General features: G+C 41.2%; 2 protein-coding genes across 5 annotated transcripts in view; one reads left to right on the forward strand and one right to left on the reverse strand.

The window, feature by feature from the left end:
* The window catches only part of ptprfa (protein tyrosine phosphatase receptor type Fa), a 209,143-nt gene that overhangs the window by 153,653 nt on the left and 27,897 nt on the right, over positions 1–27,593 (reverse strand). Inside the window, exon 1 of one of the 4 annotated variants that reach the window (XM_080770212.1) lies at positions 16,529–16,586. The exons of the other annotated variants lie outside the window; for them this stretch is intronic. The gene's annotated coding sequence lies outside the window, so the exon portion shown is untranslated. Of the gene's footprint in view, positions 1–16,528; positions 16,587–27,593 lie in introns of those variants that run through there. 4 annotated transcript variants of the gene reach the window in all.
* Positions 19,591–20,592, forward strand: LOC308320328 (CMP-sialic acid transporter-like; the record flags this gene model as incomplete). Its single annotated transcript, XM_080770641.1, has 1 exon — positions 19,591–20,592. One exon carries the CDS (start codon positions 19,591–19,593, stop codon positions 20,590–20,592), a length of 1,002 nt encoding a protein of 333 aa, XP_080626767.1.

Raw genomic sequence — 27,593 nt, forward strand, 5'->3', positions numbered from 1 at the left:
TGACTGCTAATGGAACTACATTAGCGTTCCACAGGCCAAGCCTGGCTGTCGGGAAGGGGGGGGGGGTATTCCCAGGTGGGGATGTCCTGAGTTGACATGCATGCATTGCTTGCATCTCTCCAGTGGCGTAAACCAGTGGTTCCCAAACTTTGTCATGTCAAGGAACCCCAAATTGACACTTATCATCCCACGGACCCCCATTTGAAAAGATATGCCAATGCAGGGATGCTCATACGAGAAGATTCTTACGGCTCTAGCACTGATTCTCAACCCGTTTAATTTCAAGGACCCCCAGTTTGACATGCATTAATCTATGGACTCCTATTTAATGACAATTCTACCACGGGGACCCCCAATTTATATTGTAAAAACAATGTTCATTTTAACTCTGAGAGTGTACAAATGGAACCAAATTAACCCGTTAGGGTTCATTTGGTTCCATTTGTACACTCTCAGAGTTACAGACCCATATGGGTCCATTTGGTTCCATTTGTACACTCTCAGAGTGAAAGCTCATACATAGTCTGGATTTTCGGTGGTGGGGTGACCACTGAACTACAACATGACGTCACCAGCCGCGGTGAAGAGCAAACCACCGCTACCGCTCCAGCCCTTCTCTCTGTTTTTACTCTGGTCACCTCACCTCACCTCACTCTGGTCCTCACCGATAATCCAGACTATGAATAGGCCTTTAAAGACCCATAAGGGTCATTTGGTTCCAAACTGTCATTTAGCTAGGGACCCCCTGGAACTCCCTCAAGGACCCTTGGAGGTCCCCGGACCCCAGCTTAGGAACCACTGGCGTAAACATCACTATGATAGGCCCCGTTGCACATATTTTTTGCGCAACTGCATTTTTCCGTCACTGCATTTCTCCACAAGAGGCAACCAAGAGTGCACTCTATAAGGGGGCCGTATGTTTTTGAATTATACGCCTATCCCTAAACCTAAACTTCGGTCCTCATTGCATTTGAAGGAAGCATGAGCTCATTTCAGGGCTCTCACCAGGTTGGCACCGGGTGAAAAAATGTGTTACAAAATCATCATAAAAGAAAGTTAAATGACAAAAAAATAACTAAAAATATCTCAAATTCAATCGGGTGTGTAATGTGCGTGCGTGCGTGTCGTTAAAGTTCTTCATGGAGGTGTGGAGCGACAGCCTGTCTGCTAGGCCAACAGGAATTCATTGCCGTGCGTCATCACGTGTGAGGGTTGTTGTTGTACAAGTTAATTTTGGCACACTGCCGCAGCATTAGTGGCAGTGTCGCTGTAGGGCGAGCAAACATTCACTCACATTAGCACCTGAAAGTCATGCATGCTGATGCGCTCTCTCTCTCTCTCTCTCTCTCTCTCTCTCTCTCTCTCTCTGTGCGTGCGTGCCTGCGTGCACTGCGGGCAATGGTGAAAATACCATTCAATTGCTTTACTCAAGCAAAATAGTCCTTAGGCCGGGTGAGATATCGTTGCCCTAAAAAGGGACAAGACAAATGTGGTATAATTTTGTTCGTCTGACATCCAGGAGTGCTAAATTGTGTGATAGAAGTTTCAGAAGGGCAGATGAATATGATTTTTGGCGTATAATCTGATTAATGCAAAACCATATAATTCATTGTTATCTAAACTCTATTGACTTTTTTGCACATCTCTGATGTTTGTACCATGGATGGGCATGACCAACATCATAATAGAACAACAGACATGCTGAATTATACTTCTTGTAGCCATACCGGGAAAATCCACAACCTGCCTCTCTGAAAAGGGGTACATCTTAAACTTCAGGATTAAACATCATCATGAGTGATACTGTACGTCTTTTTATGGGTTTATGAGGATGTAGAAACCATTTAGACATTACTTTGAAGAGTCAGGAACTCTCAAACTCAAGGTTTTACCCCAGCACACAACGCAATTCAGGAAAACATGTAACGAACGAGTAAATGAGGACCACACAACTAGACTTAACTTAGAGATACACGCGCACACGTACACACGTATACACGTACACACAAGCTGTATTATGTTACTTCTGGAGATACTGATAAAAATGGTTCTTGTTTCCGCCGTAGTCTGAAAACCCATATAGCATTTCTGTAGACTTAGATGGCATTTGATACAGACTTATAGCATGTTATGTAGACAGCACTATAATTGCATTGTATGTAGTCATAGCACGTCATAGTACATACAGTATGTATAGCATAGTATAGTATATATGTATAGTTTATATGTATAGTTTCATTATATAGATATTCCACTGTTACTTTCTTAGCTTACGCATGTTTCATGATAAATGCTTTTTGTGTGATGTATTCCCATGCTTTTTTTTTCTTGCTTAATGTAAATGGCTCTGGATTAAGAGCGTCTGCTAAATGCCTAAATTGTAAATTGTAATTGTTTAGCATTCCACATCCCTTGTCCTATCTATCAGAAGTGTGGTACACAAAACCGCACACGGTTTGTGGCCTTGGTTTGGAAGAGAACCTCTGTGAGAGTCTGTCACATATTTACAGGATGTGACTATATTGTGAGTGCCTTTGCTGGTCATGGAAATCTGAATGCACTGAGGTTATTGAAGAAAAACCCTGATTTTCAAGAGACATCCAAACAACTTGGCCAGACTTGGGATGTTTCAACAGAGCTCTTTGACCGACTGCAGCAGTTCACTTGTAGCTTGTAGCTGAACGAGATCCGCTACCGTATTTTCTGTGCCAGGAGAGGGGAGTTGTTCCAGTCAACTCCCACCATGTAGAGAATGTCTATTTCTCCATGCCCTCCGTGCCAATTACCAGACTAGAATATGGAGATGCTCTCTGCAGACTCACCCAACTGTTGATGGTGGAGAGTTAGCAATTCAGCGGATGCGCACAGCCCCTGCACCAGATGTAGTCCTTGAGTTTTTGGCCTGTAAGTATGCAAGCTTCCTAACTGCAGTTGTCTCAGCAATGGTTTGAGATGTACAGACCTCTGCAAACTCCAGAACTGTACAAACCAAGCACCTGAGGAAGATTCAATGCCTACAGTTGAACAGGACAGGTCGCATAGTTCAATAAAGCCATTGACATCTATAGACGTAATTTGGTGTTTTCAGTGTTTATGATAGAGGGCACTCTTCCACAGCCTGTGCAACGTTAATCTACGGCTTCCGAATCAGAGGTAGACAGGAGAAAATGTGATCAAAACCAATCCAAGACATGTGTAGTATTATAGGACATTTTTGATCAAAAATTACCTTGACATTGACCTTTGTCACATGACCCTGAACTTGAATTGCTTCAGTCACCTCTTAAATCAACTCAGCACCCCAGAAAATGTATACTTTGATGCCAGAATCATCCAAATTGGCCCATTAGTCGTTGAGTTATGCCTTTTACTATACCTTTTTTTTTCATCATACTGTATATCAGATATAAGGGGAAAAACAAGTAATCAGCTGCCATTTTGACATTGCTATCACATAATTTCATAAACTACAGACATGTAGAAATACAAAAATCACATTGTCGCTTTGTCCCTTTTTATGGCAACGATATCCGATAATAAGGCCTCTGGCTTATAAGGACTAAAATAATCAATACTGCAATGTAGAACTACTCCATTACAAGTAAAAGTCCGGAATTCAATATGTACTTGTAAGTATAAAGTACAAAAGTATTGTCATCAAAATGTTCCAAAGGTAGAAAGTGCTCACTTATGCAGAATGTTAAGTTTTGAATGTCTACAAATATTTTGAAAATAGCCGATCTACAAGCTCACTTGTGAGCATGTAGATCGGCTATTTTCAAACGGCCGAAATGTATATACGTAGGACTGAAGTGGTTAATGTATGTTTTGTAATAATAATCCAAATCTACAAAGTAACTAGTAACTAAAGTTGAGTAGAAATAAAAGTACTGAAAATGGGACAAACAGTACAGGAACTAGGTAAAGTTAGCTATTGAAAAATAGCAGATCTACAAGCTCGTAGCGCGGCACTCTGTGCCTCGCTATGAGCTTGTAGATCTGCTATTTTTTTTTAAATTGTGACAATGGCTACGTTTACATGAAGGGTGATCATTCCGAATAAATACTTCCGAATAAAATACATCCGATGTAATGTTTTTTGCCGCGAGTTTACATGGGAAATGGTCATTCCGAATGAGTGTTTATATGGAGAAGTGATAGAAGACATGATACATGTTAATTCACGTGAAACTACGCCATCTGTTGGACACATAAAATATAGGCAGTTCAGGAGGCTGCTGGTTGGATAGGGGCGGCGCGGGCATATATGTTTAGTGTTTACCGTCTTTTTTTCCCCACCCGCTGCGGCTCCGCTTCTCCGCTGGGATTGGGAAGGTGATCATCTCGTTTTTATTTGTACTACTACTTTGTATCTACAGCACGGCCAGGGCACGCAACGCAACACTGATGATTATTATTGTATCGGGTCGCTCGTTATTTTTGAGAGAGAGAGAGAGAGAGACCGTTGAACACACACACACACACACACACACACACACACACACACACACACACACACACACACACACACACAGTGACACACACACACACACACACACACACACACAAACACACACACACACACACACACACACACACAGTCACACACACACACACACACACACACACACACACACACACACACACACACACACACACACACACACACACACACACACAGATCAGGGGTATCTCATCTGCTGCTGCTCCACGTTTTTTTTGTGGATTTCGGATCTGAAAAAAGGAACGAAATAACGTGCTCTATGTGCAAACTCCTCGCCTTGGATAGAGCGCCTTGGAGCATGCTCAGAAAGACCAGAATGAATTTACATCCGAAGCAGTGTATACATGAGTCAAATTTCTTTCAATCGCATTGAAAATCGGAGTAATCCGGCCAGTGACATCGGAATGGTTTTTAGATCGCATCGAGCGTTTTCATTCGGATGTAAGTTTTTGTAGGTGTTTACATAACAACGTTTAATAGGATTGAACTTCTATTCGGAATGAAAAGGGGATTTAACTGCTCATGTAAACGTAGCCAGTGTGGCGCAAATTTTTGAATATATTCACGTTTTTAACTCAAATCTTTGCTTCTGGGGGAGGTCCCTGGAACAACATATTTTCAGTTGTGGGTCGGCGGACAATTACATGTAGTTTTTGGTGTTCTTGACATGAAAAACTTTGAGAACCATTGACATAGAACATGAGGCTTTTTCAGAAAAAAATAAGACATTTGTAGATATCTGGTCTCAGACCTAAATGGGTTAAGTAAAAGTAGTTGGAAAGTTACACTTTCCACCAGTGACTACGGGGCAGTCACATACTGTACATTGTACAAGCATGAGGTATGGTAATGGTAATGATTGGTTACGGTCTGTCAGAATGCAAGAAGTAGTCCCACAAATGACTCAACACTTTGTTGGATGACAAAACAGTGAAAAAGAAATGGAAGATTGCAGATTAAAAACCTTCAAATAGCATCAGCTCAACTGAAAAGAAAACCCTGTGCATTCAAGATTCAAGTCTCTTGGAATCTTAATCCAGGCCCAGGACGTGAATCTTATCCTGATTGTCTAACACTAAAAAAAACAAATGGCAACATAAAACCACCATTTATCTTGTTTAGGACCAGGACAATTGTCATTTCTCAAATTGCCACAAATTCACGCACGCACACACGCACCCACGCACACACACACACACAAATCCACCCACACACAAATCCACACACACACACACACACACACACACACACACACACACACACACACACACACACACACACACACACACACACACACAAATAGGACAAATAGGGTCATGTATTTCCTCAAGTACCTGAGCAGAATTATGGCGTTCTGTCTGCCTATACCGAGGCAGCCTGGATTGAATAATTGACGCAGTGGGGTTTTATTTAAGCAGACTCTCAGCCAATTAGTGCAAAGTACAGGCCTCCTATTCTTGGCTGTGTTTAAACGGATCGTCTCTGCCGTGTGGAAAACCTCATGTCCAAAGCAGCTTCTTTTCAGGATTCAAATTAAAAAGTATAGCAGATCTACAAGCTCTTGCAGATCTGCTATACGTTTGATGCTTTTGTGTGACCCCTGTATACAGTATGTATGATCTTTTGTGTGACCTCTGTATATGTATGATCAAGCAGACATCTGAAGCCACTGAATACATTTTTTTAGACCAGCTGTGCTTAAGAAAAAAAGAAAAAAAGGGACAAGGTCATAATTTGTGGGACGCCTGAAAAGTCTTGGAAATGAGGGACTGTCCCACGCAAAGAGGGACTGGTAGTTGCGATAAGTCTCTAAATTGCCGTGTAGCTAAATCACATAAAACAAAATAACGTGTAGGAATTTTGCCAGAAAGAGGATAGGAACCTTTTAATTTGTTTTGTTTTGAGTAAAATAAAACGTTTAATTTCCTTTTCCTTAAAGATGTTAAACACAAATTTGATATTCAGTTCATGGCGGCAGTACAAGCAGTGGTGTTGAATGATGTGCATGGCATTATGTCATGTTGCATTAATATTGTACAGTAATGGGAGCTGTACTCTCAATTAAGTGCTATTAGGATGTACAGTATGGATGTTGTAGTCTTATTTATTTTTACATTAACACAAAGCACAAATTGGGAGGCAGCCTATTGGAGAGGAGGGGGAAAATAAATGCAACAAATGATGAATTTTAAATTACATTAAAAAAAATTACAATTACGATTTGCATATTTAGGCATTCAGCAATGCTCTTTATGCAGACTGTACAATATAAGCAAGGTAACTAATCACATACTTAGAACGCAGAGAGACAGTGTGATGCTTCAGTATACTGGCTGCACATTGGATCGACCTCCCGTTGCATTAAGGTTGACGAACATGCAGACTGGACAAAATAGTGACAAAGATAGATTATTATTTTTATATGATATGATTGACTACTTTAAACCGATGCTATAGGTTGTTGCTAGGTTGTTCTCCTAGCAACAACCTATAGACCGTAAACGGACCAGAAACGGGTCTCATGGTCGCAGGCAACGTATTTCCTGTAGGCGGAGCCGACATAGCTGCGGTTTAAACTCGCACCTCTTCTACTACAGTGAATTGTAGAGTGACTGATGTTAGTCTGCCTCAAACGTTACTCTTTTACATACTTTTTACTAACACTAACATTACAAAGATGCCCAGAACATCGGGATGAACCTGTGTAGTTTTTGGCCAGTAGTGGCAACATAAAAAAAAAAGTCAAAATATACACAGCGGTGGCTGAGACCAGAGCAATTGAGTAATGGTTGAGACAAAGCAGTGGAAGGTCCTGAAAGATACATAACGTCAGTCTTACCCAATACCCAATCTTTCTGTTTCATGAACATAAGGCTGCTGTACTTTATACCTCATACTAAGTATTTAAAGTATGAGGTATAAAGTACAGCACATTACCTCGACAAATCCGGGAGGCATAAGCACAGTCAACATCTTTAAGCGTCAAATGAAAACCCACCTGCTTAACGTAACTTTTGAATTAGCATCGTATGAGCCCGGCACTACTGTTGCTGCTGTTTTGTTGTCATTTTAATCTGTCTCTGTCTGAGTGTTGCATTGTTTATCATCTGTTTTGACTTTGTCTGTATTGTTTTACATTTGTGTTGTATTGCACAGCACTTTGAGCTGCATTTTGATGCATGGAGATTAATGCTCATTATCATTTTTGGTAAATGGTGCATTTATATAGTGCCTTTATCCAAGGTGCATTTTCATAGATTGTGCCGTACATTCACCCCCACCTACACACATTCACACACCTTTACATAGGTGCATTACATTCACCCATTCACACACACACACACACACACACACACACACACACACACACACACACACACACACACACACACACACACACACACACACACACACACACACACACACACATTCACACACTATACAAAGTCAAACGTTATGATACGATATTTGCCGTTTACATCGATATACTTAGATTTTCTTTATTTTATTAAAATTAATATTTAGATCCAATTCCTATATCGTTACACCCCTACTGTCCACCACTGGTGGTGGAGTCGTGGCTATTTGGAGATGGTGATAGCTAAGGGCTGCGCTTTAGGAAGCACTTGCACATTATCCCATGTGGTGATAACAGCTGAGCACGGTGCAGCGCCATAAACGCCACGGAAATATAAAGTGCACTCATTCCTCAGCCGTCCACGACACGGGAAGCTATGAGGTCACACTCGTTCTGTGCCATATAGCACCGCGTTGATTTCTATTTTTGAGGGGCGCCTATATACAGCTTTTGTCCGCACAAAATAGCTGCAACACAAACATTAAATGCCATTGACAATGAATAATGAAGGAATTGCATTTTTATAGCGCTTTTCCAAGTGCTCAAAGCGATTTACAATGGTTCGATTCATTCATACATTGGGAGGTGAAGCGACGAACAGACGACGCCAGCGTCCTCACTCCCCACATTTACACACCAACGGTGGCTAGCTTACACCGACCAACTCATTGGAGGCAATGTAGGGTTCAGTGTCTTGCCCAAGGACACTTCGACATGGTGCCGTGTCATTAGTCAGAAGGTTCATTGTTTCGAAATGACTATCCCTATCTCTAACCCTAACCTAAACCTAACCGCAAGCACGGAAGCAAACCTAAACCTAACCGCAAACACGGGAGCAGTGCATGTTCTGACTAACGGGACTTCGGATCTATGGGCAGTTTCCCTTCGACATGTGGACATTGGGAGCCGGGATTCGAACCTCCAGCCCAGGGATCATTGGACGACCTGCTCTACCTCCTGAGCCACAGCCGCAGCCGCCCCAATGAAGGGAAGATTTACGTCATCTTGTCCCCGCAAGTTTCATATTTGCCATCGACAATGAAAGGAGAAATTAGGGTCAAGGGCTCCAGCTTGCGTCCCTTATCCCTAAACTTATTTGCCATTTTTTACTATTTTGGAAAAATCAGCAAGTGTAAAATCAGTCATTACGACTGCATTAAGGCCCGCCAGAATACATTTTAGTCGACTAAATCAACTCAGTCGACTAAAACTACACTAAAACACTAAAACATTCCATGTGACTCAAATGTGACAAAAACTAAATAAACTATTCAAGAGACTATGACTAAAACTAAAAGTCAACACTGCGTGTAAACAACACATAAATCAATCAAACAAACAATCAATCAATCAATCTTGTCCTTGAAAACAACTCGGGAAGGTTCGGAGCTTTGATTTTTCCATTCTCCTTTCAACTCAGCCACACGGCACTGTAATTAGATTTTGTTTTATCTATTTATTTATTAATGCTAGTGAGAAATGATGCTGTGTCTAAAAATACTTTGAAATGAAACGTATTCAATTTAAACTCTGAAATTAAAATATGGTAGATACAGTAGGCGCCTGCCTGCTGTAACTACCATATTTTAATTTCAGTATGTATGTATGTATGTCACCCATTCTTGAGATAAGGGACAAAACTTTTTTCAAATCAGATTTTTTTAAAGATACATTCAAATCAAATGGATGTATTTGTAGACACAGGTCTCAACTACCAATCTTGAGAAGGAACAGGTTTTTCGCATAACATTTCTTTCTAAAATGGGACATTTATGCACTTAACTGATTCATGTCAACTCCGTCAGACACACTAAAATCTCTTTTATTTTAATTTGATAATTTCAGAACACCATTGCAGTAATCCAGCCGGGAGGAGATGAAAGCATGGATTAGGGTCTCTGCAACAGAGTCTGGGAGTGAGGGGCGGAGTCTGGAAATGTTTTTGAGGTGGAAGAAGGCAGATTTAGTGACAGATTTGATGTGGGATTGAAAGGAGAGGGTAGAGTCCAGGATGACACCCAGGTTGCGGACTTCAGGGGACGGAGAGATGGAACAGCCATCCACCTGGAGAAGAAAATCTCCAATCTTCTCAAGCTGAGCCTTGGGACCCATAACCATGAGCTCGGTTTTTTTGCTGTTGAGTTTGAGGAGGTTGGTAGTCATCCAGGTTTTTATTTCAAGGAGGCAGTTGACAATGGACTGTGGGGGGAGCAGAGCGGTTGGTGTAGTACTGAGATACAGCTGTGTATCATCAGCATAGCAGTGGAACCGTAGATCATGTTGGCGGATGATCTGACCGAGCGGAAGCATGTAAATGGTGAAGAGGATGGGACCAAGTACAGAGCCTTGTGGCACGCCGTGGTTTACTGGGGCATGGTGGGAGCTGGAACCGTTGGTGGAGACAAACTGCTGCCTGTCGGACAGATATGAGTGGAACCAGGAGAGAACGGATCCGGTGAGTCCAAGGTGGGTGGAAAGGCGGTTGAGGAGTATGGAATGGGAGACAGTGTCGAAGGCTGCAGAGAGATCCAGAAGAATCAGGAGACTGATGTTGCCGGAGTCAGCAGCCATGAGGAGATCGTTGGTGATCTTGATCAGGGCAGTCTCTGAGCTGTGGTGAGCTCTGTAGCCTGACTGGAGGCTTCGAAGAGTTCATGATTGGATATGTGCTGATGGAGCTGTGCGGCAACTACTCTTTCCAGGGTCTTACTGAGGAAAGGCAGGTTGGAGATCGGCCGATAGTTGGCAAGGTCATCAGGGTCCAAACCAAACTTCTTCAGGATTGGGGTGACAGAGGCGATTTTGAGACTGGTGGGTACAGTGCCTGATTGCAGAGAGGAGTTGATGATGTTTGTTATGATGGGGCAGAGAGTAGGTAGGCAAGCCCTTACCAATGCTGTGGGCATTGGGTCCAGGGAGCAGGTGGAGGCCTTGGCCTTGGTGACCAGTTCAGTGGTCAACGTAGCTTCCACCGGAGCAAAGAAGGCAAAGGGGGGACATGCAGCTGAGGGTGCAACGTCCTGCAACTGAGGTGCCAGCAGAGAGGTGGAGGTTGTCTGCAGCTGCAGGTGGATGGTATCCACCTTCTCCTGGAAAAAATCCAGGAATCTGGTGCAGAGATCAGTGGCACCAGCAGTGTTGTAAAAATCCAGCTAGTGTGAACACAACACACTCAAATGAGGTAGCAGTGGTTACTGTCACTTCTTTAATGAGGATGTCAGCTCGATGGATCACGGCCAGCCCACCACCACCCCCCTTCAAGCGAGGCTTCTGTAAATATACATAGCCTGGGGGAGTGGCTGCATTGAGTGGATGGGAGGTGCTGAACTGTCAACACAGACCAGTGGGCGGAGATAGCGGGCGCGCACATGGGCTTTGTTGTGATGACGTAATGCACCAGAGTGAGACACAGACGTTATGGAGGGTATGGGTGAGCTGGAGTGAACAAACTTACGTCGCGAGCCCCTATGAATATAGCGAGGGCGACGCAAGAGTCCAAGAGCTTTAATGACCGTGATGGAGTTTGGAATGGAGTAGCTGACGAGGTCAAGAAGTTTCACGGAGGAGTACTGGAATATACCCATCATTGACGACAGCAGAGGCTAACGGTGGCTAACGCTACCGCTGGATGGAAAGAGTCAAGGAATCCAACTTTCCCAGTAACACAGCAGACCCGTAATCCAAACGATCCAAGCACAGAAGTGTCCTACAACCAAGGAGTCATAGAAAGTGGGCAAACAGGCGATTGCCGTTTACCAGGCTGGAAAACCTGACAGCCGTCAGATAACAGCCGCTCGATGACAAACAAGTAAACAACCGCAGGTCAACCTGCAGGTAAGTCCCAAAACTGTGCAATCCTTGTATTGTAGCGACAATCCAGGTATAGTGTACTGATTGCGGTTTTAGTAAAGGCACTGAAAACACACGTAAACTTGACTTTTGTCTCTCCGATTGAGAAGCGGCGACAGAAACGCCAGCGTCCTCTCACACCGGAAAACGATTTTTCTTCAGTTGCTAAACCTAACCCTAAACTAAAATACTAAACATTATTTTGGAATTCTTAACAAAGATCATAATAATGTCCTGACGGAGTTGACATGTAAAAGCTGTGACCACATTGATATCAACATTGTTTGTTTAAAATATCAAACAATTGAATGCTTGTCAGACCAGGTGCTCCACTGTTGCAACAAATATAAACAGGACTTGGAAAAGGAGTCTTCAGGCTAAATCTGTCGACAATATTTTCAGATTAATTTAAGACTTTTAAAAAACCTGACGGAGTTGACGAAGACGTGGGACACACATTTGATATGAGATATTTAATGGAAAAATGTGTGTGTGCGTGTGCGTGTGCGTGTGCTTACCTATATATACCTATATAGGTATAGGTACGGTAGGTATAGGACTGTTAGTATGTCTATCCAACGTATTCATTCATTCCATATCGTGGATTTTTCACAATAAGTACTGGTTCATTTTTGGAACCAGACCTTCAAAATCTCTTCCAAATCCGTCAACAAGGCCTGCCATATGCACTGGAGAAATATGTGCGTGACATTTGTTTTTTTAAACAATGTTTTATCATAATAGGAAAACTATGGAGAGGTTTGTCTAACCCATGTTATGTTTAGCTGTGATTGGACCATAGCTATAGCTATAGGTCAATTGATCCAAAATGCCGCAGGTCGCCTGGTCTTCAACCAGCCAAAACCACCCCCCTTCTCCGCTCCCTCCATTGGCTCCCGGTTACTGCCCGCACAGAGTACAAAACTCTGATGTTTTGTACTCTGACGCTATATGGCACCCAAATATCTTCAAAGTCTGATCCAAACCAGTGTTGATTTTGACAGCAAATTTTGATTTTAGTTTTAGTCATAGTCACACTTGGATAGTTTTCATTTAGCCTAAAGCCCTCTGGGAGAAGATACAAAGAACCAAAGTGGAAGTACATCAGATTTAAAAAATCGTTTGTACCAGCATCAACTAAGATGCTGAACGAGGCTCTGAAACAGCGGTAACTACGTGAGGCTAGATTATCCACATCATTGTGTGCAATTGTGTAATGTTGTGTCTTCCTCTGTAATGTATTTTTGTTGTCATTGATGTTTTATGTGTGGCTGTAGCTGGGGTGAAAGCCCAAGACAAATTTCCCTTGTGAACAATAAAGTTTACCTTGACCTTCCACACCCCCACAGGGAGTGGAGTGCCCGGTGTCGAGTCGGCCGGATCTTCACGGTTGTCCAGAACCGCCACAAAAGGCCTCTGCCCGGGCCAGACTCCATATTTGGGCATGCCTAACAGAGAACTCCATATATAGGCAAAAAAGGGGACACATCTGACAGTGATCTAAATCACTGCATAGACTCCATATTTGGGCATGCCAGCTGTCCTGTTCTGACATCATTCAGACGTCTGAATATAGTCCATATTTGGGCATGCCTGACAAAGAACTCCATGTATGGGCATAAAAGGGACACATACATAATAACTGGGTGGGGCTTGCATTTCCAACTTGCATCGTTCCAAGTAGGCCAGCTGTGCCCAACGAGTACCGCTCTAGTAGAATATCTAAATTCTTAATAGAGCAACTCTCCGGGGTGTTTTGAAAGTGAAATGTCTCAGTAGTCAAAGTGAATGTGCTGGTGACATGTGGCGCCATGCGGCGCACCACAGGGACGTGACAATGACTTCCTGAAGAGTGGGCGTCAACAATGCAAAGGTCAAGGGTCAGCATCCACCCCGTGACCCTAACCTGGTATTATTAGCAAACACTGAACTCTGAACGTGTCAAAATGTCTCACGTCTTTACTGCGTGCGTGCGTAAAGCTCATTAAGGTTCTGTTGCGAGTGCAAATCCCGCCACATGATAAATAAAGTATACGCACAGATGTCTGTGTCCGACAGAGCAGAGCTAATGACGGGATTATTGCCGCTCGCGCACAAAACATGCGCACTAATGCAAAGCATTTCTTTTCAAAACGTGCCAACTCTTTCAAAAACACACACTAGACAGAAGACGTCTCAGAACAACCGCATGAGCAGCTACATCTGCTTCCCAGCAGTGTTGTTTTCGTCGACTATAAAACTACATGACGAAAAATGTTCATCAACTACCTTTTATCACTGACGAAAACTAAATGGAAACTAAATGAAAACTAAGCCATGACGACTAAAACTAAGACTAAATATACTGACAATTGTGTCGAAAAATAAAAACTAGATCCAGTATTAGTCATTTTACACAAAATAGCTACAAGCTCAGAAGCACGTTGCTATTTTCAGCGACAGTAAAAACGGCATCAAGGCCGGTAAAAATACATTTTAGTCGACTAAATCAAATGTAGATTTAGTCAACTAAAACCCTATGATATTTAGTTGACTAAAACTAGACTAACACTAAGACAGTCCAGGTGACTAAAATGTGACTAAAACTAAAATCAAAATTTGCTGCCAAAAACAACACTGCTTCCCAGGTGGAACACGGACAGCTGCTAACTGTAAATAAAATGTGGTCTTCTATTATAATTTAATTATAACTATCATTCAGTTTTTTTCAAAAATCCACAAACAAGAATGAATCACATTGTGATATTAGTATGATTATTGTTTTATTAGTAACGTGTATGTTTGTGTGTCACAACCTCGCGCTTCCCGGCCGTTTGCGTGCGCTGTCTCCGCTGTGTTCTTTCCCCATATTAGTATGATTATTATTTTAGTAACGTGTATGCAGCCGCGTTTGGAGTGAAGTTATATTGAGTGACGTTCTAACATTGCAAACGTGTCTTCCCCGTCAAGCCGTGAGTGTCTTCACTCTCTCAGACAGTCAGCCAATAACCAACCTCCAAAAACCAGGCAAGCAACTGTGGGAAAAAACCAATCCAAGTTTTGCTGGAAATAAGCGGACTTGGAGTCCGCTTATGCCTGGAGTCGACCAGAGCCAGAGTTATGCAAACTCCGTGCACTTCACGGGGCCATGCAGTCCAATGGCGGCTCTTCTACATATAGACTTCTATTGAATGGGGACAACCGGAAGTTGTTTTCTGTCCCCTCAATATCGCAACTCTTCTATTAGAGTCGACTAGGTGGCGAACATGTCGTCTACATTTCAGAAGTAGATGTTAGGTCAGGTTGTCACCTGACCAAAAAAGCTCACAGCAGGGCACAGTCTTGTACGGCTGCAATTTTTTAATGGCTAAAACTAAAATCTAAAATGACACAGGATTATAATGGGTTAACCCATTTTGTGCGGGAACCCCTTTTGGTGTTTTAATCATTCATTTAAACTTTAGCTATTGAAAAATAACAGATCTACAAGCCACCGAGTGGCGCGCTACGAGCTTGAAGGTCTGCTATTTATTTTTTAAATCGTAAAATGTGGCGCAAATCTTTGAATATATATTCTTTCAGAGCAAACGTTTTCAATTCAAATCTTTGCTTCTGGGACCTGGAACAATATATTTTCAGATGGGGTCGGCGGCCAATTACATATAATTTTGGGGGTCCTTGACATGAAAATGTTAAAGACTCCCAAAATGTGTAGAAAGTGCAGTGATAATTCTGGATTCATGCTCATTTATCACATCTCGCCTTCTCGTCTGTGGCTACCGCCTATCCTACCGCCATCTATCCCTAGATAGAAGTCCACTACAATTATTTGAAAACTTTTCTTAGTTAGGCCTACTTTGTAGATTTTGATTATTATTACAAAACCACTACCACACCTATATGGATATGGTCTATCCATATCTGGCAGCAAATTTAGATTTTAGTTTTAGTCATAGTCTCTTCAATAGTTCTAATTTAGTTTCAGTCACATTTTAGTCACCTGGAATATTTTAGTGTTGGTCTAGTTTTAGTCGTCTAAATATCATAAGATTTTAGTCAACTATGGGTTTTGGAGGGCCTTGATGCCATTGTAATGGCTCATTTTACACTTTGTGACGCATTGTGAGCTTGTAGATCTGGTATTTTCAGCATGCAACCAAGTGTAAAATGACTCATACTGGATCTGTTGTCCACTAGTCCCTTCCTAACACTTTAGTCTAGTTTTTTTGTCGACACAATTGTCAGTATATTTAGTATCTTAGTTTTAGTCATCATAACTTAGTTTTCATTACTTTCCATTTCGTTTTCGTCAGTGAAAAAAGGTAGTCGACAAACGAACATTTTTCATTCTAGTTTTAGTCGACGGAATCAACACTGCTACAAGCTCACATAGTATTTTCAATTTTTTTTATATACATTTTACACATTTGAAAACTTGTGAAATGGGACCTTCTGCATAAGTATAATTTGATGCCAATACTTTGGCACTTTTTAATAGTGAACTTAACCTGTAACAGACTATAGCGTGTTGATACAAAACAAAAATCACACCCGTGTGAAGTGAGGGGCGCTCTTACCATCATACGAGCGCATCATCAAATCCCGGGCCAATCACAATTGGCGTCCTCACCTTTCTGTCCTCACTTTTTTATCCTCAATATTTGCTCAGCCAATCAAATCATCGCTATAGGGTGCCGCAGCCAATCAAATCATCGCTATAGGGATTACACACAAACACACAATGCCTGGGCCCTCAAAAACAAAAGTGTGAGTATACTTCTGATCTCCCACCACCGTAGTTTTACGTGCCAGACAGCTACAAGGAAATCAGTTCTTACCTAAAAGTGAACACGTCCGCCCTCCCCCTCCCCATGCCCTGCAGGAAGGCAAACAGAATCTGGTCGGAGGAAGAAAGAAAGGTGAATATTCCTGTGACAGGTTTGGCTTCCCTGGCCTGCCCTCGGCAGACACTGAGGAACTGTGCAGGGTGTAAACCTCCGCTGTCATGAGACAGAGTTCCTCTGAACACACTGTCTGTCTGGAGGGAGGGAGGGAGGGACAAGTCCACTGTGGACCTACGTCAACCCTGCTGCCATGCACAGGTTGTTATGAGAGAGAGAGAGAGAGAGAGAGAGAGAGAGAGAGGGGGGGGGGGGAGGGAGAGAGAGAGAGGGGGGGAAGGAGGAAGGAAGAGAGAGAGAGACACGCACGCACAAAACACAGACAGACAGACAGACAGACAGACAGACAGACAGACAGACAGACAGACAGACAGACAGACAGACGCGGACAGACAGACAGACAGACAGACAGACAGACAGAGATGCTCTCATGTTTTCTCATGCCAATAAAGCTCCTTTGAATTGAATTGAATTAAATTGAGAGAGAGAGAGAGAGAGAGAGAGAGAGCTGAGAGGCTATCACACGCACACACACAGAGAGAGAGAGAGAGAGAGAGAGAGAGAGAGAGAGACGCTCTCACACGCACACACAGAGAGAGAGGGGGGGGGGGTGAAATCCCAGGCAGCTGATTGATTATCTCCGCGGTCCGTTCTGACATCACATGCCAGAGGGACTGTGATGTCGTGTTCAGCAGACACTAAACCAACAACAACTACAGCATGACACACTGCAATAGTACCAGTGCTGGAAAAACTATACTCAAATGGTTTACAGTACTTAAGTAAAAGTATCAATACTTTTACATGCACACAAGTAGGCCATAAATGGCCTACTTGTGCGCAAGCAGAGTGCGCAAGTACTGCCCTCCAAACTTGAACAACAACCAATAAGAGACCACGAGGACACGCCTACATACCCATTAACATTGAAACATATCTTAATTACGTCACCATCAACAGCCAATTAAGGACCACCGAGGACAGAGCTACACACACACACACAGCTGACCACAGTACTTACGCACTCTGCTTGCGCAAGTAATTACTCAGTTACTTTTGATTTACTTTTACTTTAATGGAGTAGGCTCCACTACAATTATTTGAATTTTTTTGTTACTAGTTACTTTGTGGATTTTGATTTGTACACTATACTATACCACTTCAGCCAGTGTGGGAAATAGTAGATCAACAAGCTCACAATGTGTCACGAGGCAATGCATTGTGAGCTTGTAGATCGGCTATTTTCAAATGGCCAATTCAATTCAAACTTGATTCAAGACACTCACAAGGGGGTCCATATAGGGCGGAACACATACATAAAAACACAAAAGTAAACAAACTATAAATAAACAAAGCATAAACAAACAAGGAGGACTTGTCTCTGTACATACAGGCTAGAACGCCAGCTTAGAAGACAGCCTAAAGAGAAGACAGCTCTTAGCAGGGTTGGAAAGTGCTAAAATGCTGTTAACAGAGTCTGTTAACACCCCGCACGCCCGGGGGTATATAGGACCATTAAAGGGCGCCCAGCGATTTGCAGCTACGGAGCGCATTTCAAGGTGCACCAGGCGCCATCTTGGATGTACTGTAGCTGAAGTAGATAGATGTAGCCCAAAAACACCCCCGAGGCGATCGACAACAACGGGAGGTATGATTACCCAGGCGAAAAAGAAATATATTTATTCCATACTTAAGTACACTTACATTTTTGCTAAATATAATATAAGTGAACATAAATTAATTTGTGATTTAGCACATTTGTGATATGTGTACTAAATGAGAAATATATTTCAAATAGTATGAAAATATGCTTTTCATGAGTGCATTCATTTTATGTTATTACTTTTGTCTAACTTAAATACATATAATCACAAATACATTTGTGATGATTATATTTTAATTCCATTAGCAAAATATTCATAGCAAGTTATCCTGAACATGCATTTATTGTAAGATGTACTTTAATATAATAATAAAAAATACATTCGTGATTATTATATTTTATGTCCATTAGCAATATATTCATAGCAAGTTCTCCTGAACATGCATTTATTGTAAGATGTACTTTAATATAATAATTAAAAATACATTTGTGATTATTATATTTTAAGTCCATTAGCAATATATTTATAGCAAGTTCTCCTGAACATGCATTTATTGTAAGTAATACAATATAATTAATATAATAATTCAAAATATATTTGTAGATTGTATTTTTTTAAATGCACTCTTAGCATATTTTAAGTAAATATATTTGTAGATTGTATTTTTTTTAATGCACTCTTAGCATATTTTAAGTAAATATATTTGTAGATTGTATTTTTTAAATGCACTCTTAGCATATTTTAAGTAAATATATTTGTAGATTGTATTTTTAATACATTATAAATACAATACAAGTATAAAATGTCAGTATATTAAGTTTAAGTATATTAAGTACTAATGTGCTATAAATACTGCCAGGTGAAATGGGAGTGGCTAGAGGAAGTCCATATCCCAGCATGCACTGGGGCGCCAAGGACCGTGTGTTATTGTTCTTATTTGTGTTATTATTTTAATATTAGAATGTATACTGGAGTTATGTTATGGGTCATTGTGTTTAGGGTTTTGTTGTGGATTTTTTTGGTGATTTATGTTGTTTTATGTTTTTTTAGTAAAACCATGAGTCTAAATGTCTGTTTTTTGGTCAGTCTCTCTCCCCTTTTCCCATTCATATGTATACTAACATGGTTGCTCCAACAAAGAGTTATATATGCAAATATATGCAAATTTATACTTTTCAGATGTGTATATATATATATATATATATATATATATATATATATAATGCTTAAAATGTATAAAATTCATTAATTTGAAATATTAGTTTCAAGTATACTATCAAATACTTAAAATTAATTTATTACATACTCAATTTATATTTGTTATACTAATACAAGTATATTTCTAATACATTGATAGGGACCCCCGCCGCCCCGATCCACGACAAAAGAACAACGATGGCTAACAACAGACCTGTGAGTCTTTTGTTCAAATTGTATTGCTTGGGCGTTATGTCAACAATCTCAGCATCGAATGCAGTGGCAGTGCGGTACACCAGAACAACAGGACAAGCTCAGTATGTCTCAGCTACTGTTGTGTTCACTGCTGAGCTCATAAAGTTATTACTGAGTTTCTGCATGATGGCAAAGGAAACCGGTCTCAGACGGCTGGGAAGCTCAATTGTGGAACATGTATTCATTCCCAAAGAGTTGCTGAAACTGTGCGTTGTATCTGTGCTGTACGCACTTCAGAACAACATGGCCTTTCTGGCCTTGAGCAACCTGGACGCAGCCACCTTTCAACTGACCTACCAGTTGAAGATACCCTACACAGCCCTTTGTTCAGTTTACTTGCTGCGCCGCACTCTCAGCGCACACCAGTGGATCTCTGTGATAGTGCTTTCCGCGGGCGCCACCCTTGTCCATTGGAAACCTGAAGAAGTCACTCCCGGGGCCCAAGACCCTCTCGTTGGATTTGGAGCTGTTATTGTCGCTGTCCTGTGTTCTGGACTCGCAGGCGTTTACTTTGAGAAGATACTGAAGAGTCCACATAAAACAAAGTCCCTGTGGGTCAGAAACATCCAGCTGTACCTGTCTGGCACCCTGATCACCTTTGCTGTCGTTTTCAATTCGGAGGCTAACAGGACCATCATCTTGGATAAAGGATTCTACTTTGCTTACACACCCTGGGTGTGGTTAGTAGTAGGCTTGGCCAGTGTGGGGGGTATGTATGTATCCGTCGTAATACAGTACACGGATAACATTGTGAAGAACTTCGCTTCCGTGGCTGCCATCCTTATCGCAACCGTGGCTTCGGTCCTTTTGTTTCGCCTCCAGATAAACCTCATCTTTGCCTTTGGAACATTGCTCGTCTGCGTGTCCATCTGCCTGTATGCTCTTCCAAAGAACATGTGCAAGTTGCCGAGGCCAGCCTCAGATGAGGAGGAATCCATTGTTTGAGGCTATGGCCAATATATTGTATCATCATGAAGACATACGCCATGATGTTGTGAATGTAACTGTCTCAGACAAACTTTTCTCCACTCGGCTGGGCACATGGAAACCGTTTTTGACGTGTTTCAAATAATCAACAGTCCAGACTTCAAACTGCTGCTGGGTGGGTTTCCCATTCATTAAAATGTGTCTTGTTGCACCTGCCCTTATCAACCTGCTGATTGCTACGACACCGCTCCTCCCCTCAACGCCCACAACAGGCCAAAGACACACAGGCAGAATGTCTCCTTCAGTAACCTTAAGGCCTGTTCATACGTTCCACTTTTAGGTGATAAGGTGACCATCGTTTGGGTGGTTACCTTATCACCTACGGTAAAACTGGAGTGTATAACTAGCTCTCAATGATGACGTAAGAAATATGGGGATTAAAGGACCCAATGCCAGAGTGTAATTGGTTTTCGATGGTGACGTAATGACGATATGTTTTAGTGTTGGGAGGATTAAAGGTAATGCTCCTGTGTATACATGTATGTAATCTGGCACCACTGCCGTATCAGGCACAATTTGCTGGGACGGTGCATACGCATCAAAAGTGGCGGGTTGGCTGGGACGGTTTTTGGCGCAAAGTAACCACAGTATACCGCTAATCAACTTACAAATTACATATACATATATATAGTATATGTATAACTAGCTCTCAATGGTGACGTAAGAAATATGTGGATTAAAGGACCAAATGCCAGAGTGTAATTGGTTTTCGATGGTGACGTAATGACGATATGTTTTAGTGTTGGGAGGATTACAGGTAATGCTTATACTTCCAACGCGACTAGCGACGGGACCGCAATGGGCCGTCAAAAAACATAATCTCTGATTAGAATTGGACGGATTGATTATTTCACGTTATAAGATTTTCGATCTCATCCACTAAAATGGGGGGGAACATTTTGGATGACGTCCCAACCGGAAATGACATTGAATGTTGCCCAACAGGCGCTCCCTGTGGAGTGCTGCGCTCGGTTATGTTCCGTCCTTTTATTAATCTCCGTCCTGAGTGCTGAGCGTTACTATTTGATAAGACGGAGACCTCCGTTTATGCCGCTCAGCATGTATAAATCTATACATCAGGTTTCGTAGCACAGCAGGGCAAGTGGGTACATTTAGTTCTACAAACATTTGACTGGCACTACAGCATCTTGGGGCTTTGAGCAGCAGTCATTATAGGTCATTTTTTTGCAAGCTGCCCTTTTTGTTGTGTGTGTGTGTGTGTGTGTTTATGTATACTTATATATATATAATATATAATAAATTATAATATAATACATATATATATATATATATATATATATATATATGCAGTTCTTGAGTAAATGTATACTGTGTTACTTTACACCACTGGCCGTACTGATACATGTTTCCCCCCTAACTAAAGACATGTGAGTACTTCCTTCTGTCACTGTCACACAATGTCTGCCCTGAAGCGAAGCTAGGTCAGCTCAGCTACAGGTTGGAGAGAGAGAGAGAGAGAGAGAGAGAGAGAGAGAGAGAGAGAGAGAGAGAGAGAGAGAGAGAGAGAGAGAGAGACTCACGTCTGTGAGTCAGAGAGAGAGAAACAGAGCTATATATCTGATTGATTATCTCCGCAGTCATTCCTGTCAGGAATGAACCGTGGCTTCAGGTCAGAGCTCTATCTCCTGAGACACAGAGAGAGAGACAGACAGACAGACAGACAGACAGACAGACAGACAGACAGACAGACAGACAGACAGACAGACAGACAGACAGACACCATGTGAACCAGGTTACTGATCTGTCTGCCGTGGGGGGAGAAGTACTCACATTAAAAGTATACCCGCATGTATTACTCTATCGTTGAAAGAGTCCGTTACAAATGCGACTACGCTATTCAAAATGGAAAGTGCAAAAGTCTTGAGAATGAGAGATCAAATCATCATAGGGGTGGTAGTGAAAGAAATACTACAATTGCCTTTGAGAAATTCAGTATTTAAGTCCGACGTCATTTTGTAGTGCTACGTTACGTCCGGATCCAAGTGGCACCAGCTCCCGTCCGCATCTCATTGCAAATAGAATATCTAAACGCGTGAATCTTTTTACAATGACGTTATTTTTCAGAAAGGAAGCCATTGAGGGTTAAAATGGGTCTTAATGCTTCCAACTCGAGTAGAATTATTAATGTTGTGCATTACAAAGAAAATATATAATGTGGAGACAATAAAGACTATTATTATCATTATTATTGAAGGTGGTAACAGTCCATTTACTCAGTACAATATTTCGGGGGCATATTTAGAATGTGTGCAGGCTTGAGTATGTTGAATCTAGTTTGCAATTAATGAGGATTTAGTTGACACAATTAAATAAAATGGCGATAGTATTCCGTGTGGGGCAGACGGCCTGTCACAGCCAGATTTGGGAGAGCAGCAGCTTTGTTGTTGCGAGGAAAGCGGTAAAATGAGACTTTCTTGTTGTTTTCGTCTCAGATTTAGTCAGAGTATAAGTAGTACAGTATAACTCTATGGGGACACAAAAGCGACACAAAAGTAGGACCCGGAAGTATCTCTGGAGGGGGCGCTCACGTCATGGCTAAAATACTGAATAGTGGAGTACCACCACCATCCACTGACCTGAATAAAAATGAGAAATGAAGTATGCAGCCTCACCAGACTAATCTATTTAAAATGAACAAGCCACCAACATAAATATTATATAATAGTACCAGTAATAGTGAGTAACAATTATAATAGGCTAATATTAGCCATGTTAGCTCAAATGTTGATAAAAAATGTTCTACGATGTGTCACATGTTCGTGCCTAAGCATCTGTAGCCCGTTGACTCTCATTTTAAGTTGGATATATATGTCTATAACGTGCCGGGCTGTCCTCTCAATACACACGCTTTAGACGAGAGGTGGTCGCATTTAGGCTGTGCCTGCAGCGGCTGGTAATACAAAACACCATTTGCGTAATGCATATGTGTACACCTCAAAACAAAGACGGCACAGTCCGCCTGTTCAGAACAAAATGACGAGCGTCGGGTAAACACAGTAATAGTGTAACTTCATGATGGAAAAAGACAACTCAGTCAAATCACTGCAGAAAAGTGTATATGAGAGAAGAACAGTGCAGACTTAGAGGACCCGAAGTGGACCTGGTCAGTGAGTCAGGGCTGCCAACACTCCTGAATCCGGAAGGAGTCTCCTGCTGTGCTCCTGATCATCTTAACCACTGACAGTGGTCAATATGATCACATTACACAGAAATATAAGGAACACTGACGGTCAAGAAGACTTTTAGGCTTGGCTAACAGCATAATAGTCACTATAGTCCTGTGACGAATAGTCAAAAAGTGCTTTAGTTTTCGAGATACCCCTACCGGAGGTAGGACCAAACACAACATAGTTTTTCCTCATCTCTAAGGTCTCCCATACATGAAATGGATTCTTGTATAAAAACATTTTACTGCAAAAGTGGTGAAATTGATATATAAAGTTATACACCCCAAACTAAAAATAAAGCCTGTCCGTCTGGGGGTTGAGGCACTTAAAGTCATGTAGATTCACAATGGAAGGTCTGAGAGGTTCAAAACTTGGCATAATTGAAGCCAGAACATACCTCTACATTCTAGAAAAGACTAAATGTCAATATCTGAATGTCAATATGAGATATAGTCATTTGAACACATACCTACAGTAGGCGGAATTGTACATCTATGTAGATGTCTTCTCTACTTTGTAGTGACTCTGGAATGGATTGTCATAGCAACACATATGAGGGCTTGTAGGAAAGGTGAGGTTCTACTGAATCCAGCAATACCAATTGTGTAAATGTAGCTTGCATAATCGTGGAGTTATGCCACAAAACATATATGGTGTCCCAAACGGGGGGAAATAAAACTAATGAAATCTACAGTATCACATTAGTTTTATTTTTACTTCACTTATCAAGGGTGGGAAAACATAAAAAAATCACTTGAGTAGAAGTCCCTAAAATGTATGAAATGTCTCAAACTTGAGAAATTGTGTACAAATAGATGCCGCTTCAACAATAGTACAGATAAATATGCAAGCCTACAGTGGAACTACTAACTATTATTATGTTGCAGCACATGACCTGGATGTTCCCTCATCAAGCTCAAATGTCAATATTATCCTCATAAATATAAATAATCAAGTTATTAATATCTGTTATTTGAGTTATTTAGTTACAGTCAATTTATACTACAGTATTTGGCTCCACCTATGTGCATCTTATGTGATCTTATATGTGAAGTGTATCGGAAATCGGGGCCGATCATGCTATTTTTAAATGATCAGATCGGGAGCACAAAAATGTGATTGGGACATCCCTAGTATCAATATGATATCCATATCATGATATTAGACTGGATATCGGAAGCTCTGAGAGGTTCAAAACTTGGCATACTTGAAGCCAGGACATACTTCTACATTCTAGAAAAGACAGTAAAGACTGTCTTCTTTACTTTGTAGTGACTCTGGAATGGATTGTCAAAGCAACACATATGAGGGCTTGTAGGAAAGGTGTAGTTCTACTGAATCCAGCAATACCAATTGTATAACTGTAGCTTGCATACTCGTGAAGTTATGCCACTAACGTATATGGTGTGCCAAACGGGGAGAAATAAAACAGTCCCAACTCCTAGAAATCTACAGTATCACACAGATTTGATTAGTTTTGGCTTCACTTATCAAGGGTGGAAAAATAATAACAAATTCACTTGAGTATAAGTCCCTACATTATAATGTATGAAATGTGTCAAACTTGAGAAATTAGAATGTGTGGTAAAAATGTATGCCGCTTCAACAATAGTACAGAGAAATATGCAAGCCTACAGTGGAACTACAGTGGAACTATTATTATGTTGCAGCACATGACCTGGATGTTCCCTCATCAAGCTCAAATCTCAATATTATCCTCATAACAGCAAGTTATTCATTTCTGTAGTTATTTGGTTACAGTCAAGTTATACTACAGTATTTGGCTCCACCTGCATCTTATTGCCTACAGTATGTGGCTTTCTTCATAAAATGACAGGTAAAATCATTTCACATATTTTGGAATGTGAAAAGATGAGATGAACCTTGTCAAATCAAGTAGCTATTTAGCTGACTGGAGTGGAGAGTGACCTAGCATTTAGTTCTCTTTAGTGTAACAGAGCCTACTGCCTGTCCAGTAGTCTACACTGACGATAGCAGAACCCTGCCCTGACACTATTTCACCAGAATGGAAAATAGACTTAATTAGTATCACTTGTAATATGGTTACTGCACATACTATAGCCTAATAATAGTGCGCGCAATGCACAACATAAATACTGTATACATTCTGAAGTGTATCTTTAAAATTTTACCAAAATTGAATATTGGATCCAAATCTTTGTATCATCTTTGCTAAACAGTTGGAAAAAGGCATGAAACAAGACCCATAATGTATAAAGCCCACGGCAGAAGACCTTCAACACTAACTGTTGTTCAACAGAGAGATGATGTTCATAAAACCCTGGCAAACCCAAATTCAATATACTCTCCTCATCATATATCATGTTGAGAAAACTACTCCAGTAATATAAGACCAGAGTGAGAGCATGCAGTCTCGTCAAGAAGACTGAATAGGGTACAAGTTCAACATTGTTGAATAGGATACAACACTGTTTAACATACAAATATATTGTTTCATTTGTGGGAAGGCCAGCACAATTGATTGATTGATTGATGGATTTAATAGTTTATTAGACATAAATGTAAAAACAGCAACAGAGTAGGCCTACAGTCATACAATCAGTCCAAAAGGGATAGCACAAAAAAGTCCTTTGCGGTCTTGTTGCAATCAGTTCATAGACAAAAACAGGACTACTGGTCAGAGTACCAGAGACAGGGCCTTCACATTCAGCATCAGAAAGCTCTCAGATCTCTTTGCATATGATGACAAATATCTGCTACCTAAAACACTAAGGGCTGTATTTTGCGTGTCTTAAGTACCAGGTCTTATTCCCTAACTTGAGTAAACTAAAGACCTGGAGGCGTGGTCAATGCTCTTTGGCCACTCAGAATAGCCAAATGGCATTGATCACGCCTCCAGGTCTTTAGTTTACTCAAGTTAGGGAATAAGACCTGGTACTTAAGACATGCAAAATACAGCCACTATCTCTAAACGAAATATAGCAGCTATAAAACAAAGAATTAGAACAGCAGTATCTATGTCAAAGCTTTTATTAATCTCACTGAAGTAGTTTTTCTTTAAATAAATGAAAGTGATGACAAGTCATCACTTTCAATAAATAAGAGTTATGACATACTGAAGACACTGGTCCATGGTTTTCTTCAGCGATATATCTGCAGGTCTATGTAGTAGTTCTGGATTTTCTTGGATATTTGCATCTTCTCTCATTGTGCCCATTTCCCATGGGCACACTTGCAGAGCATGCAACATCAGACTTTCCATGTTCTACAAATTGTAATGCTGTATGTTTCCAGGGTTTGTATTTAGACAATATCATCTTCTTCCTCCTCAGAGTCAGTGTCTTCAGTATGTCATAACAGTCAAGGAGTTTATATACCGTAAATGGAAATTGGTGCATTTACAGTATATAGAGCTTTTATCCAAAGCACTTTACATAGATTGTGCATTACATTCACACATTCAGTCACACACCCATGGCAGAGGAAACCATACAAGGCAACGACCTGCACATCGGGATCAATTAGGGGTCCAGAGTCTAACTCTGGGGGAGCCCTGGATCGAACTGAGAATATGGTATGATATAGTACTACCGGTATATTGTTAGTTCACACTGAAATTTGCCTTGCGAACCTCACGGTTCTCCATCCAGCCGCTCTATTGGCCACTCTATCCCTGAGGCACTGCCGCCTCGGCATATTACCAGTATTATTGTATATTTGTCATCATACACAAAGAGATCTGGGTACGAGAGGAGCAGATGATGTACAACTTCATCAACCTTTCTGATG

The sequence above is a fragment of the Protomyctophum bolini genome, assembly GCF_963924005.1.
Source record: "Protomyctophum bolini genome assembly, chromosome: 8".
Lineage (NCBI taxonomy): Eukaryota > Metazoa > Chordata > Actinopteri > Myctophiformes > Myctophidae > Protomyctophum > Protomyctophum bolini.